This window comes from Protomyctophum parallelum (genome assembly GCF_964188405.1).
Source record: "Protomyctophum parallelum genome assembly, chromosome: 19".
NCBI lineage: Eukaryota > Metazoa > Chordata > Actinopteri > Myctophiformes > Myctophidae > Protomyctophum > Protomyctophum parallelum.
Window position 1 is genome coordinate 44,593,274 of NC_139717.1, and position 16,820 is coordinate 44,610,093.

The 16,820-nt window shown below is 43.3% G+C and overlaps 1 protein-coding gene across 1 annotated transcript in view; it reads left to right on the plus strand.

Moving 5' to 3' along the window:
- mmp19 (matrix metallopeptidase 19) overlaps positions 1-15,982 on the plus strand; it is a 68,699-nt gene extending 52,717 nt beyond the window's left edge. The window contains exons 8-9 of the mRNA XM_083790951.1: positions 14,650-14,777; positions 15,597-15,982. Coding sequence (XP_083647077.1) covers positions 14,650-14,777; positions 15,597-15,830 — 362 coding nt within the window. The 3' untranslated portion in view covers positions 15,831-15,982. The remainder of the gene's footprint in view (positions 1-14,649; positions 14,778-15,596) is intronic.
- Positions 15,983-16,820: the final 838 nt, after the last annotated feature.

Sequence of the window (16,820 nt, forward strand, 5' to 3'; positions counted from 1 at the left end):
GTGTCCTTGAGCAAGACACATGACTGAACCCCTAATTGCTCCTGATGTGCTTGGTTGGTGCCTTGCATGGTTTCCGCCACCATCGGTGTATGAATGTGTGTGTGAATGGGTGAATGTAATGCAAAATCTCTGTAAAGCGCCTTGGATAAAGACGCTATATAAATGCACCATTTACCATTTTAACAGTGTTGTTTTTGTCGACTAAAACTAAGACGAAAAATGTTCGTCGACTACCTTTTTCCACTGACGAAAACTACATGAAAACTAAGCTATGATGACTAAAACTAAGTCTAAATATACTGACAATTTCGTCAACAGCTGAAACTTAGACTAAAATGCTAGGAAGGGAGTGGACATTTGTAATCCACGTAACCCGAGAACCGTTCGCCCCACCGACTTCAAATTCGACACACACGTTCCACACACCCACAGGGAGTGCAGTGCCCGGTCTCGAGTCGGCCGCACCCACGGTTGTCCAGAACAGCCACAAAAGGCCTTTTTTATTTGGCGGCCATCTTGAAAAATGACCGCCATATTGGATTTTTCGCTGGCTCGGTTAAAAAAGTTAAAGAGGTGACCCAGAGGCATGTTCATGCCAAATTTCACGCTTGTATAACCTTGTGAAAGATTCTCTCCCAATATGGCTCTAGCCACTTCAGTATGAAAAATAACAAAAAAATAAAAAAAATAATATAAAGAATAAAAAAAACAATTACAAAGAATTTTCAAAAATTTTCAAAAACTATTTATCTATCCATCTATAATGGTGAATTTTTTCCTAAAATTTGTAAGAAATGTAGACATAGGCCATCTTGAAATAGCACCGCCATTTTGGATTCTTGGATGGCTCGGTTAAAAAAGTTAAAGAGGTGACCCAGAGGCATGTTCATGCCAAATTTCACGCTTGTATCACTAAGCGAACAACCGTTCCAATGATCTTCTATATTTCACGATTTTTGTGTGCGTGTGTACATTTGTAATCCACGTAACCCGAGAACCGTTCGCCCCACCAACTTCAAATTCGACACACACGTTCCACACACCCACAGGGAGTGCAGTGCCCGGTCTCGAGTCGGCCACACCCACGGTTGTCCAGAACCGCCACAAATGTTTTTTTTTTTTTGGCGGCCATCTTGAAAAATGGCCGCCATTTTGGAATTTGCGTTGGCTCGGTTGGAAAAGTTAAAGAGGTGACCCAGAGGCATGTTCATGCCAAATTTCACGCTTGTATCCACGAGTGAAAGGTTCTCTCACAATATGGCTGTTAGCCGCTGTACTATATGTTGTACATCAGATAGAGAAAATAGAAGATCTACAGATCTTTTTCATTTTGGCTAAATGTTCAGCTATGGCATGTCCAGAATATGGATGCTATGGATATAACAAGCAATTCTTGTTTTACCGTTCATTAATGTCATCATCTAATTTAGACGTGCTGGGACGGTAGGTGGTGTCCTCTTCTGAACCGAGATTGGACCTCAGACTCCTGAGAAGATAGCAGCTCTAACAGAGGTTGCTTTGCTGCCGGGCTCTCAGCTGGCACTAAAGCTTTCCTCTTCAGAGATGTGCCTAGAGGCAACTGAAACAGAGTGCCCACACCAACAGTCTTAGTGGCCACCGTAGCTTGAGAACCTGGAACATATAAGAATAAGAGTGTTATATACAGTTTAGATGCCTCCAAATACACCCACCACAAAAGTAGCGTCTCTCTGTAGGCTACCAAGGAGGAGGGACTGTGATGGCTCGCAAAATGTACACAGAGCAATGAAGCAGCTAGCTCAGTTATTGCTGGACTGAGCTTTCTCAGTCACCTTCTGAGGAGGCGTCACATCGTCCAAAAAGAACATTGTGTAAACACCAGTGTTGTGTTTTAAACTGTGGGTCATACAGATTATGTTTGATAACTCCAACTTCACCCCCTCTCAGTCTCTCAAAAGATCAACAACCTCAACAGGGCAAAGTAACTCTGAAAAATTGCAAAGCCAATGTTTGTCAAGGAATGGAATAGTTAGATCGAGTCTGATATAATATTTAGTTTAGTGATTTTACCAAGCTTTAGTACATTGTGTAACACAATGTGTAACACAATGTACTGTGTCCAATGACCGAATAATATATTATAGGATATTCTGACAGCAGTAATTACATTAGATTACATTTATTGTCACTGCACATAGTATACAAATACTTTGACAATGAACATCAGTATGCAGCATAATGTACTGTCTGTGTCCAATGACTAATTAATAGGTTCCGTTATATTCTATTCAATAAGTGATTTTCCCTCAAAAATTATATTGTTCATCAATAGAATCTGTCAGACAATTACAAACTACCGTAATAACTTGACCAACCTTCACTCTTGCTGCTAATGAGGGTTCTTCTGGCAAGTTGCGTTGCAACTGTTCTTCTCCCCACAGAGCGGTCAGTCTGAACCCCAATTTCTCGGGTAGTGACTTTGTCACACTGACTCTGTGGGCTGTATTTTGCGTGTCTTAAGTACCAGGTCTTATTCCCTAACTTGAGTAAACTAAAGACCTGGAGGTGTGATCAATGCTCTTTGGCCACTCAGAATAGCCAAATGGCATTGATCACGCCTCCAGGTCTTTAGTTTACTCAAGTTAGGGAATAAGACCTGGTACTTAAGACACGCAAAATACAGCCCTGGGTCTCTCTTGTGGATGGAAGGGCCTGCTTTGTGAACAGATAAGATAACAGTATAAATTACTTGTTCAGACATAGCCTACTTCTGCTCATGTAAACAATAGTGCAGGCTATGTCCTGATCAATAACACCCTCGTAAATCTGTATGTAGAAAATAAAATAATGTGAATGTCCACTTGTAATGGCCTATATAACTGTAGCATCAGTCTTGAGTCTCGCCCCTTATGCCCCTGTACACTTGGGGGGGTAAACCCTTACCTACAATACATGAAATGCACATGGTGTTTTGTGACAATCAGTGAAGATGCATTGCACATGTTCTATTGTGTTCTGTTTATCATCACCAGAAAAATGTTTTGGAGACGTTGGCAAATTATTTCAGTGGACAACACAACACAGGCATAACTTTATCAAAGAGCAGAGCGCAATATTTCCTAATTACTCACATCCAGGAAACACACTGCAACCAGACTAGGCTACTACCAACACTTTCCGGTACAGTGCAATACTTTCTGTATTTGGTCGATGGTCAAATCATGGACTATGGTCTATGCACTATGTTACAGTGGATGATACGATACACACTACAAACGCTACGTAACATTGACCATTTTGTCGTTTAGCAGAAAATAGAGCCCAGACTAGTAGACATAAATAAAAAAGTATAATTATAATAACAAGTACTGCTGGAAACTTACATGGGAAGCAACAGGCCTGTTGACGACGGTAGATAGTGATACAGGTGGGGGGAGAGGAGTTGGAGGGAGTCCGGCCCCAGCGGCGAAATATATGGTCGGCTCGGCACCACTAACCAACATCAGTGGGTTGTCTGTAAAACCTAGCTGTCTCCGTTGCCAGTTTGAGAAACAATCGGCGGTGAAATGTTGGCTGCATAGGTAGGCAGTGGAGGTGGTGATTTGCACATCTCTCCCGCCGTGGCGCTACACAAACGCCATCAACCTCTGTCTCTTTTCATCGTTTTTGGGGAACACGAATAAACAAATGGAACCCCCTTGGCGTGCATGGCAGGCAGGTAAAACGCATTTGCGACAAGGAGCCATGATAACGAGCAAAAGGCCAAAAGCTAAACCAACAAACGAAAAAGTACCGTCTACTAGCTGTAGGGATTCTGTAGTGGTGGTGGTAGAGGGAGCGTGGGGACAACAACAACAGCACAGCAAGCTAGTAGCTACTAGCTAGTATTAGTAGCTAGCCAGGTAGGGGCGGAGCTTCGGCAGTGGGCTCATTACATATTTAAATATCACCGTGATACGTCACGCGGTGATATGATAATATAGACCCCCCCGCAGATATGATAAAAAAACGCGAAATGGTCTTATTCCACAGTGCTGTAAAATAAAGTTCATTTTTTTCCAGGGTTTCATAGATGACCGTGTTACATGTGTAATATATGTCTATAATAAAATAGCATAATTTGCTTTACAGCCACTTTAAAGAACTGGGCAATATAAACAAAACAAAATATATCTAAGGCATCACTTACGGCAGAATGAACAGAATAACTAATAAAGAACAAAACTGAACACATGGCATGCAAATGAGCGGAGGACTAGAGGGATCGAGTCTCTGCTGCAGATATGCTGTCGTCCCCTGGTGAAGTCCAAGTTCAACTGAGCTTTTATAGAGCGACAGGAAGAGTGCCCAGCCAACAGGAAACTGGTGTTGTCGGGGGGAGAACCAATAAGGAAGAGAGGGGCAGGTCCAATCAGGGACCTGTCACTCACAGCCATGTCCATTCACTTGAGTAGGACTGTAGCCAACTAGTACAGTCTCTGGAGGGGGGTCTCCTGCACCCCCCGGAAATATACTTCTAATCAGGGTTTTCTTATTGGAAAAAATGTGCTGAAAATGATGAGCTATGATAAAAAGTTGTCAAAATGTCCCACCTACCTCAAAATCCACTTTTTTGTATAAAGCTCTGGCGAAATTATGTAAATGCAAATATTAATTCACCGAAATGCCATAAATAGACATGGTAGTCTGAAATTTGTCATGGACTATCCTGACACATAAGGGTAAGTAGCAGAATAGCATTTTGGGGCTTGCTACCATTGTATTTATAAATATGACCTATATAATCCCCAGAAACACAGAAAAATATACTGTCCGCTTGACAAACAACAACAAAGATGGTAATTTTACAGCACTTTTTGTGAGTATCACTGCCCCACTTGTATATAGAAAACTTCCCATATCCATAAGCTTTCATTTAAGCCCAAGATGACCTTTCTATCTTGAAAATTACTCTTTCTGTAGCCAAAGGTTTGCACTATACCTCAAATCGGAGAAAATTGTATATTCAAGTCAGTTTTCCACAAGCCTAGAATTTAACAATGTACTGCAATGTACTGCATACCTTAGGTTTGAAATATAAAAAGTGAATACTTCAGCAGGGAAAATGCTTTTAAATGGTGTTCAAAATAAATATATATTTTCTTTTATGTTTGATATGAAAATATCCAACATAATTTGGATATATATATATCACATTTGCATCTGGTGTGCAAACCTGCCACCATAACAAAAATAAATCTACTTTTAACATATTTATTAATTTGACTCAGGCCAGGTGTGACTGTTTAAATTATAGCCTTGAAACTGGGTCAAACTTATTGACCACAGATTTAACTGTGACTGCAAGGCTGTTGTGCATTGGGCTAATCAATGCATAAATTATAAAGCTGACTTCCCTCCTTCACTACACACACCTTCAACACTATCCTCCAAACAACCAAGGTAACATATCGCATGCAGTCAGTCTGTGACCAGATCCCTTCAACTCTGCCTGATGACCTGGAAAGTGTTGGATATCACCGCAACTGTTATCGGCGCTTTACTGCCAACCTTAATCTCCTAAAACATGATGCCGAACCAGAACCATCAACCTCAGGGGGGTATCGATCGCCTCGCCGATCGTCGTCTGGTCCCATCTTCCCACCAGAGTGCATTTTTTGTAACAAAGTTGCGATCAAAGTCAGTCATCGGAAAACAGAGAGACCTGAATTGTTCTCATCTTATAGGAACAAAACAAATGCATGGGAGAAAATTGAATCAAGGGCAGAGAAAATGGGTCTAGTTCGACTTCATAGACAGGTGAAAGGCACCTTGAGAGGCCAAACATCACCATTCATGCTTTAAATCTTTCCACACAGCATTCACTAACTATGAACGCAGGATTCAAAGAGCCAAAGGAGCCAAGGGTACTGAACAGGATTGTATGTCAGCTGCCCATGAAAAAGCATTCATCTCGGTATTGGAACACATTAAAACTCATATCATCCAGCAAAATGAAGTCCTACAGCTAGCTTCCTTACGCTTGGTCTATGTCGAACAATTGAAACTGAATGGGCACGAGAACTCAAATTATCGTTCTGAAAAGCTAATGAAACGCCTACAGAAAGACCCCATCAAGGAGCACATAGGCTTGCCATAAGAAGGTCACCCTTACATCCTCACAGGGGAAGGTAGTGTTGCATTTTAAGTGGTAATCTTTATTTTTTACATTATATTTGTAATGTTAAACACCACATCAACATAACACCACGTTGTATCATTCCAGGTTATTCAGTATCAGGAGCAAAGCAACATTGCATTCCAGCTCCTCGTTAAGTCTCAGAGTCAAGATGAGCCATTGGTCTTGGAAGAACTGATGAAATACTGCCTGGTGCCTGTACCCCCCAGCCTAGGGACACAGGATGGTTTTTTCTCCAAGACCAATAAAGCCTCCTTCTTGCACTACCTTCTGGAAGATTCAACCCCTGGAAATCTGACCTACCCCAAGGATGCTCTCTTCATCCAGGATGGCATGGCACTGCTTCATGTTCTTACCAACCTTCCCCCAACCTGTGGTGAAATATGTCTGCAGATACTTGATCAAATGGTGGCCAAGAAGCACTTTTTGTTCTCAACTGACAGTTACCATCCAGAATCAATCAAATCCCAAGAAAGGTTGAGGCGGGGCAGCTCAGATAGAATAATTCTGGCTGGACCAGCAACTAGGAAGCCATATGACTTCAAGACGTTTCTTGCCAATGACGACAACAAAAAGCAGTTTTGCCAGCTCCTGCTACGTGTATGGAGTGACCAACATGCAGCTTCAAGGCTGGAGAGAACAGAGATGGCAGTGCTGATCGTGGAGGGGAAAGCCCATCAACTGGCCTCATCAAATGGAAAGGTAAATAGGAAGCCTATATTCTTCTTATTGAGATTTTTTGTCTAGATCTAGAATTGGTGGTGAAGTAATCAAAATGCAATGGCCCTGTGTTTCAGGTTGAGGTGTGTGAGCGCCCTGAAATTTACAGCAACCAGGAAGAAACTGACACAAGGGTGGTGCTGTACCTTCATTATGCTGCTGCGCTAGGATACGAGAGTGCTGTGGTCAGAACACCAGACACAGACATTTTTGCTATTCTTCTGTACCATGCTCATGCCATCAAGTTGACGGTGTACCTAGACACAGGATCAGGGAAGCATCGCCAACTTCTCAACCTCACTGAGCTTGCGGAATCCCTGGGAGAAGACTACTGTGCCACTCTTCTGGGATTCTATGTGTTCAGTTGAGAAGACTGCACCAGTGCATTCAAAGGGAAGGGGAAGGTGGGGCCCTTGAAAAAGCTGGAAAAGAATTAGAGTTCTCATCGGGCCCGAAATTTGAAGCCCTGCATGGCCCGGCCCTAACTGGATGGGCCCGAGGCCCGGCCCGGCCCTATTAATTACCGCAATGTTAGACCCAAAGCCCGGAAAAAGCCAGAAAAAAAAAAGAAAAGATATCGCCACTAGATGGCATAGGCGCATAGGCGCCAATGCCATTCTAGAGTGGTGAGTCAAGAAAAGACTTAATTATATTAGCCTACTAATTATAATCGGCGAAATGGAAACTTTCTTAAATTCTTTCACAGCATGTCCAATGATAACATTACAGATAGACCAATAGACCATAATACACAACGGGCTACTGATTTACTGTGATTTACTGTGTGTGACTTAACTTCATAGTGTGTTGTACTGTCACTGTGCGTGCCGTGTACTGTGGAATGTGAGGCTTGAGCCGTGGGGCTGCGTGCCTGCATCTTAAATGCGATGAGGCGGAGCGCGGACGGGATGCTAATGTTGTTTGTTGTTAATGCTTTCTTGCTTTGTTTCCTTTGTCTATTCCTAAACACATGAACTATTCAACTAACACCTCGCTCACCTCCTCCTCCTCTCATCTGGCCAGGCAGGAATGTTCTGTTGTTGTCGACACAGTGCAGGGCAGGCACTTCAATCATCATCATTTTGCAAAATAAACTTTAAAGCCTTTGAGTTTGAATCTTTGTTCTTTCTATCATTCATTTATCATTGATTGACCATTACTATTTGGCTACCATATTTATAAAATATCACACAGCAAACGATACTTTAACTCCACAATCAAACACTTTATTAAAAATAATAACAGGCAGTTAACAAACCAACATTAATAATCATTGAACACGCACACGCACATATATATATATAAACTGAAGAAAAGAAAATCGCAGAAACCGAGTTTCTGTTTGCTTAAAAAACAGCAGCAAAAAAAGAAAATAAAAAATATTAACTATAAACTCGTAGTGCAATAACTAAAGTAAACGGATTCAAATAACAGTTAAAACAGCAGCGATAAAGTGAAACAGTGTCAGTGATTGCAATTGCAATAAAAAAGGGCTATAGGCAGAAACCGTGTTTCTTGCACACAATAAAATAAAAAATAGCCAATTTGAACACCTAAAATATAAATACAAAGAGCACTTCAAACTTTAACATTTTAAATAAAAGAAATATATAAAAAACACACAAAGCGCAACACACAGTAAATCGATCTTTATCCTATTCCTAATGGCCTATTGCGCATGGAGAAAGAGAAGTGCGTCGACCGTTTCAGGAGCAAGTCGTGTTCGCCTCTCCTCGATAGTGCGGCCTGCTGCACTGAACACTCTCTCGCTGCTGCTGCTGCTGGCTGGCACACAAAGAATTTGTCTTGCCAACTGAGACAGTTTTGGGTATGTTTTGCCGTTTGAGTTCCACCAGCCCAGCACATCCTTCTCGTCGCTCATAGTTGGCCTCTGTCTGATGTAGCTCTCCAACTCATCATCTTCCTCTTCCTCTGCAAACACATTCTCCCATGCATCAAATGCAGGACGTGCGCGTTTAGGAGCGGGCGCAGCAGCCGCTGCAATTTCTTCATCACCACTCGCAATGCCAGCGGCATCCTCCTCCTCCTCCTCAACCACCGCTGCTGCTGGCAGACCTGCTGCTAAACGCAACTTCACATACTCGTGCACATTGTCCCTTTCGTGCCTGTCCAGCATGCGAAGCTGATTGTATTTGGGCCACAGAAAGGTTGCAGCCTTGTGGAGATCATGCAGTACGATCTTCTTGTCCATCCACTCCGCATGGCGCTGACGAACAAAAGCCTGCTGTGCCGTGTCGAGTGGGTCTGGCCGACAATGAGCCTTCAGCTTTGTTGACCACAGACAGACGAGCTGAAGAGTGCAGTATTTGTCCCCCTCCAGCTCGCGCTGTGCGTCCCGAAAGGGCTCGAGGAAGGCCACAAGAAAGGCCAGCATGTCGGGGGCAACTTTATCCACCTTATCAGCCTCGCCACGAGCCTCCATCTTCTCGTGCAGCTCTGTATATATGTCCTGGATAGAACGCAGTGACATATATACAGAGCTGAACCTCGTGTCCACCATCTGCAGCAGGGTCTTGGAAAGAGACGCTTGCAACCCCGACTGCTTGGCATATCTATTGATTAATAATAAAAGAATAAGTATTAAAACCAAAGCATGGACAAATTACAATTGGACATTACGCAAACTATATATGCTTTTATAAATGTGTAGGTTTAGGTTACACATAATTATAACCGACATGACAAAGTATAATAACCTAATTATAGTATCATAATCATATCCATCAAAGTGTTATGTATTGTATAGGCCAGGGGTAAACAAAGCTTACCTCACAAGGGCTTTCGCTGCGGTTATTGTTTCCGCTATGTCGGAGGCCTTCTCTTTAAGAGCGTCATCAACGTTCAGCCCATGCCTGAGTACAGTATTCAGAACGTGATCCTGGCAGTCAAGTCTGACGTAGGGCTCTAGGGCCTTGACAATGTTCGAGCCCTGGTCAGTGACCCAAACGATTTTGGACAGAGAAAGCGGATTTCAAGACCAAATCTCGTCACCAGGATCTTGACGAGCTCTCTCCTGATGTTTTCCCCGGTTTTTTTTTCCTCCAGGGGAAACATCATTGTGGCCAGGTTCTTCCCAACCAAACTAAAATCGTCCGCCACATAATGGCATGTAATGGCCATGTAGTGAAGTTTCCTATAGTCATCGGTCCACATGTCGGTTGTCATTCCGACCGTGCCTCCTTTTTTTAAGTGCATATTTAACTGCGCTATTAAGGCCCCCCTTTTCTCCTCAGCCATGGCCTTGCAGTGCTTTTGTATAGTGTTCGCGCACGGGATAACGGAGCTCGCAGGCACTTTTCCGTGCGTAGCCCCGATGTTTATCAGCTCCTGGGCCAATTCGAGAAAGCCTTCCCCTTCCACAATTAAGAACGGCCTCATGTCCTTTGCGCAGAATTTGACACATTGTTTTGTCACTGCCTGCTTGACCCGCAGAGGGACAGTTTCAGCACTCTTTACAACGAATGCTTTTAAATTCGTCTGCGAGGCTCCTGGCGCTGGTGCCCCTGGGCAAACTTTTTCAGCATGGCGACCCAATGATGATGTCCCAGTCTTCCTGCTGTCATACGAGAGTAGTGCCTTGCAACTAGTACACTGTGCGTAAAGTAACGGGTTGCCTTCTGCGTCCAAGACCAATTTGAAGGTCTTCCACACGCTTGCCTTCCCCTTCTTGTTTTCTATCACAGTGTATTCTCCCGTTTCGATTTTCTTTTTTATCACATCCATCTTCTTTGTTGTAGTATTGCACTCTGTTTTGTTTTTTAGACTGACCTGTTGTTAACCTAGGCTGAGGGGGGGGGCTGACACGCCCACGGCCATCGCAGATTCGCATACCCTACCTGCCACCTGATTTATGGCCCTGTTAGGAACCAATCTCTATCTAAAGGTGTTAGATCGTGAATGCATTGTGTGACATGTGACTCAGAGGGCTTGTAGATCGAATGGCTATTCGGTGCGCAACACCAACCTGCAGGAGCCCCAGGCCATTGGCTGTGGCACTCACTCGCCACTCGGCACCACTAGGCAGCGCGCGCACGCCTGTCTGCAGGCACTCTCTCTCTCTCACAAAGTGAAAGTGGGCAGTGGCAAGTGCGCTACTGCGCTTCACTCCACAATAGTAAAAATGAATCGCCAAGATTCAGCAGCGCAACCCTCTTCATAATAAATAAATACACAACATTACACAAACAAAATTATTTTTTATAATAAAAAAAATTAAAAATTAAAATAAAAATTAAATCACAGAAAAACACAGAGCCCGAGGCCCGGCCCGGCCCTACTAATTTGCATATTTTTTGGGCCCGGCCCGGCCCTAAAATGTCGGGCCGGGCCGGGCCGGGTCGGGTTCGGGCAGAAAATGAGAACTCTAAAAAGAATCCCAGGTTTCACGAGGCATTTCGTCAGCTTGGTGACGACTGGAATGTCAAGCCTGAGGTGATGAGGCAGTTGGAGCAATTCACGTGTCTGCTGTATGGACAGAGTCACGAGTCTTCAGTGGATGTCGCCCGTGCCAAGTTGCTGCAGAAAATGGTGGGGGCGGATGACAAACTCAGTTCTAAATCTAAAGTTGACCTGGCTCGCCTTCCTCCATGCTACTCTGCTCTGAAGCCACACATCCAACGTGTGAACCACCGTGTTGCTTTATACAAGCGAGCTGATGAAGCTATTGTGGAAAAACCAAACCCCTATGATGAAGGGCAGGGATGGTTGAAAACCGAAGGGGAATTGACACCAGTGTGGTCCTGCGGTCCAGTCCTACCAACCTCACTGGTTGATCTCCTTGACACTGGAGATCATGGACAAGAAGACAACGAGATTGAGGAATTTGAGGAAAATGTTGACTCTGACGAGTTCTATGATGACTGATTAATGTGACTGTGCATTTTGTTATGCATGGTGCAAGTTAGTGTACATGGTGGACACTGTTTGTACAATGTTGCTTTCAAATTTCCCTGTGTACAGGGCAGGATACTGTAATGTGTGTATTTAGTTCATTACAGAGGATGTTGTTTTGTGTGTGATGTTATGCTATATGTTATAAAGCTTGCTTAAAAACTCTGTCTAGACATCTTATTTGCACATAGAAACCTATTGTTGGATTCTAGGCTTATAGAAAGCTACTGACTGAATTTCATATTTTCTCCGATTTGAGGTATAGTGCAGACTTTTGGCTACAGAAAGAGTAATTTTCAAGATAGAAAGGTCATCTTGGGCTTAAATTAAAGCTTATGGATATGGGAAGTTTTCTATATACAAGTGGGGCAGTGATACTCACAAAGAAGTGCTGGAAAATTACCATCTTTGTTGTCATTTGTCAAGCGGACAGTATATCTTTCTGTGTTTCTGGGGATTATATAGGTCATATTTATAAATACAATGGTAGCAAGCCCCAAAATGCTATTCTGCTACTTACCCTTATGTGTCAGGATAGTCCATGACAAATTTCAGACTACCATGTCTATTTATGGAATTTTGGTGAATTAATATTTGCATTTACATAATTTTGCCAGAGCCATATACAAAACAGTGGATTTTGAGGTAGGTGGGACATTTTGACAACTTTTTATCATAGCTCATCATTTTCAGCACATTTTTTCCAATAAGAAAACACTGATTAGAAGTATATTTCCGGGGGGTGCAGGAGACCCCCCTCCAGAGACTAGACTAAACAGTCTCATATTTTCAGCAACTCATTCATAAACAGAGAACAGAAGAAACAAAACTTGTCACATGCCATAAAACATAATACATTTCCAACTTATACTTATTATCCTAATTTAATAGTCACCATAAATAATTATTATACTTCACACATATCAAATAACCACAAGGGCTGTGGTCCGTAACAAGCTTATTCCATTAAATGTGACAAATTATTGATCTTAATTTATCGTATAAAACCACCCCACGCCTTCTGAAACTTGTTTGTCCTTAAGAATGTATGTAATCTTACAATGGTTCAGGGAATTGTCTTTATGTTTATCTGTAGATCAACTATTTGAACTATTTATTTAGAATGGCAATAAGTAAAAAAAAAAAAAGATTTACACATTTAACTACCGTTATAACATGGCTTGGTTGAATGCTTGATTCTGATCGGTCAATCGCAGAATTCAGCGGTGTGTTATTTCTGGATAATGACCGCTCCACTCTATAACAGACCGCTCCACTCTATAACAGACCGCTGCCTAAAATCCTCTGAGAACCTGCTGCACCCCGCTTGATTTACTGACGTTTCCAACATGACAAACACACAAACAATGTCCTTTACATTTACAACTAAAGATTGCTCTCAAAAATATTTTTGAAAACATTTCAGCGAGAAATAGACGAAGCAGTACCCGGAAATGGATTCTATTTGATCTACTCACTTCCTTGTTTTTTGACAGTGCTGCAGCTCGGCAGACGGCCAGCACGATACTTTCATTATTCCGCAAGCAAGGACATATCTTGTTTTGTTGTGTTTTGGGTCGATTTATTCATTTATGTATTAGTCAGCTATGTAATAAGCTGCATAATGTCTGCCTAGGTGATCATTGTCGGGAGATAATTCACCTTCAGTGTGATTAACCGTCGCGTCGGTGGTTAAACCCCGGTGAATTAGCTCCCGACATGGACCTAGGCAGACATTATCCCTTACTTAATATGACAAAAATCCAAGGTGCTACAGTATAAAGTAACAGTGTAATTCAGGCGGTGCCATCAGTGTATGAAAAGGTTATTTAGACAAAGATGTTTCAGAACTTCTTCTAACAGGTTTTGTTTCCCCTGCCACTGTGCGATTAGTAGCCGAGGACATATCGTCAATATGACAGATGAACTGAATCATGACAGATTAAATTAATTGCACCATCTTTTGCACTGAATCACAAATAGATGCACTGAAGTATATGATTGCATCCTTTGCACTGTTTTTAGCTACCAATTATAGCGGGTCATGTTTGCATGATTGGAATTGTAACAGCTGAAATCAATAATATATTCGTATTCCAATATTAACCTGAGGGCCACATTAAGTCAAGGTGGGGGCTGCATTTGGCCGCCAGTTGCCCATGTGTGTTCTAGGATTGTATGCTATCTTATCTGAATTATCTTTTTTGAATTCTCTTTTTTTAATGCTGATTTTGGGAGCTAGCTGCGCTCCAAATGTCCTATGCCATGTGCAATGTTATAGTAAAGTCTATTCTATTCTTGTGAATAGGCAGTATTGCTCCCATTGCAATTCCAGTAAGTTGTGCTCATTGTTTTTGCTGGAAAACTTGTGGAATCGCTGTGGAATCGCGCATTTCCCGTGTGTTGGTTGGTCGGGCACCAACCAACGGAGGTGCACCGTTAGTTGGAGGAGAGGAGCAAGCCTGGAGGAGAGGAGCAGTGACTTCGCCAATCACTGCTGACCCGCCAACTGGAGAGTGTAGTGGTTGAGGGTTGAAACACTAAGAAGGTTGGAGACCACCTGATGACCTCTCTTCCAGGCCAAGGCATCCATTAAAAATGGGTTATATTCACATCTTCGATGTATTTACAAACGTATGGTGACCTGTCGTCCATAGGTCAATGTTAAGCCTATATTGATCTGGCCTCATCAAACCCTGTACACTCAAGACATGCTCCTTATATGGCCAGTACAGAATTAATTCCATATCTGCCAAAGCACCACACTTGTCCAGCAGTCTGCCGGGCAATGAGGCGGATGACGTTAATCTGCTCTTCTCGCCTTTAGGCGTCTTACTGGTTATGTCCCCTTGTTGTCACAGGGGACAAGGTGTGGAGGTACACCAGGTTCTTTCTGGACTATGGATACCCCAAGCAGGTCAAACGAATCCCCCCCAGCATCGATGCAGCCCTATACCTGAACAAGAACAAGAAGCTGGTCTTCATTAAGGTACCTAGCATTGATACAGCCATGTTACAATGGTGCATAATGCCTGCACTGATGGTGCATTAGTTTGAATAGTTGATGAAATGCAAAGCAGCAACAGAGTACAGTCAATACACTTGGTCCAAAAAAACAAGTCCTTGAAGTCCCATTTAGGCCCTATGAAGTCATCTCTGCATGTATATCGTCTCCTGTGTGTGTGTGTGTGTGTGTGTGTGTGTGTGTGTCTTAGAGTATATATATTTATAGAGAAGGCACCCAGAGGAAATCTTGAGGCGAAATGGACATAGTGGCCGAATGAAGGTATTGCAGCCTGGCCCCAAACACATGAACGTGCTGTCCGTTGACTATCATTGTACACGTTCACGACGGACGACGCTCGTGCGCGTTCAACGGCAGCGCGTTCATGTGTTTGGGGACACTCACCATTGCAATCCGTCCCAGAATGCACTCTGTTCCTACCCGGAAGGAGGAGTGAATATGCCTCATGCGCTTTTGAGCAACTTAATGCAAGTGGATGGGAGGAGAACTCGGGTGTCTTCTCTATAGATATATATACTCTATGGTGTGTGAGTGTGTGTGTGTGTGTGTGTGTGTGTGTGTGTGTGTGTGTGTGTGTGTCAGGAAGAGAGGCCTGGCATTATAGTGCTGTGTGTGGGTGGATTTCGGGCTACACTACGGCTACACTATGGAGAGCGATTTGACACTGGGCAGCTGTGCAGGAGTGGACTGGGAACTTTGTGTGCTCTGGTGGTGAATACATTGTTAAAATTGTTTGTGTGTGTGTGTGTGTGTGTGTGTGTGTGTGTGTGTGTGCGCGCGCAGGGCCCGGACCAGTGGCAGTGGGACGAGCTTCAGTACAACAGCCTGGGTATGTACCCCAGACCTCTGTCCAAGCTGTTCACGGGAGGGCTCCCGTCACGCCCCGACGCTGCCTTCACCTGGACCAATGGCAGGGTGTACCTCTTCAAGGGGGACCAGTACTGGAGGGTCAACGAGCAGCTGAGCGTGGACCGAGGATACCCACTCAGCAAGAGGGAGCGCTGGATGCGCTGCTAGTCGTCCAGTGGTTCTCAAACTCTTTAACCCATTTAGGCCTGTCTTCTAAACCCTGACAGTTTTCTGAAATACCTATGTTTCTATATCAGTGGTGCTCAATATTTCATGTCAAGGACGCCAAAAATTATATGTAATTGGCCGCTGACCCTCATCTGAAAATATGTTGTGTCTGTCGTCGCCGTCCCCGTCCCCCCCCCCCCCCCCCCCGTCCCCCCCGCAAGAAGCAAAGATTTGAGTTAAAAACTGTTGGCTTTATATTCAAACATTTGGGCCACATTTTCACGAATTTTCTAACATAGCAGACCTACAAGCTTTTCCAATAGCTAAAGTATAACATGCTTGAAACACCAACAGGGGTTCCCGCCCAGAAGGTCCATTCTTCATTCAGAATTTGAGCAGGGGTCATCGCCATGTTGGCTTGTGGTGGACATTTTTGTCAGCATTCTAGTTTTTGCCACAGACATACAAAATGAGTGCACAATAATATTACCAGAAAACACATTAATAGACAACCCTATTTGGTTCCATTTGAACACTAAGAATTAAAGGAGAATTCCATGCTAGAAGGCTTTCTTACCTTTATTTGTAGTTGTTACGACCAAAGAGGTCCAGGAGTTATTTTGTGCAAAAGCGCAATTGAATTAGGGGGGATAGTCAATAATGCACTTTTGCACAAAATAACACCTGCGGACCTCTTTGGTAGGGACGTAACAACTACAGATATAGGTAAGAAAACCTAGCCTGGTTAATAAACCAGACTAATATTGCACGGATCCGCGGGATATTAGTCTGGGGAGGCTCAGCTTGGATTTCATTTCCAGGGAAACATTTTCTCTTTGACGCAATTGGTCAGAGCTACTGTCAGTCAAAGGTCTCAAGCATTGAACGTCACTGTACCAAAGCCCGCCCATATTGCATACCGTGTCCCTATTGGGCGCACACGTTCTCGTGTGTAGAAAATGGGCGTACAATTGAGCCTCTCCAGACCGA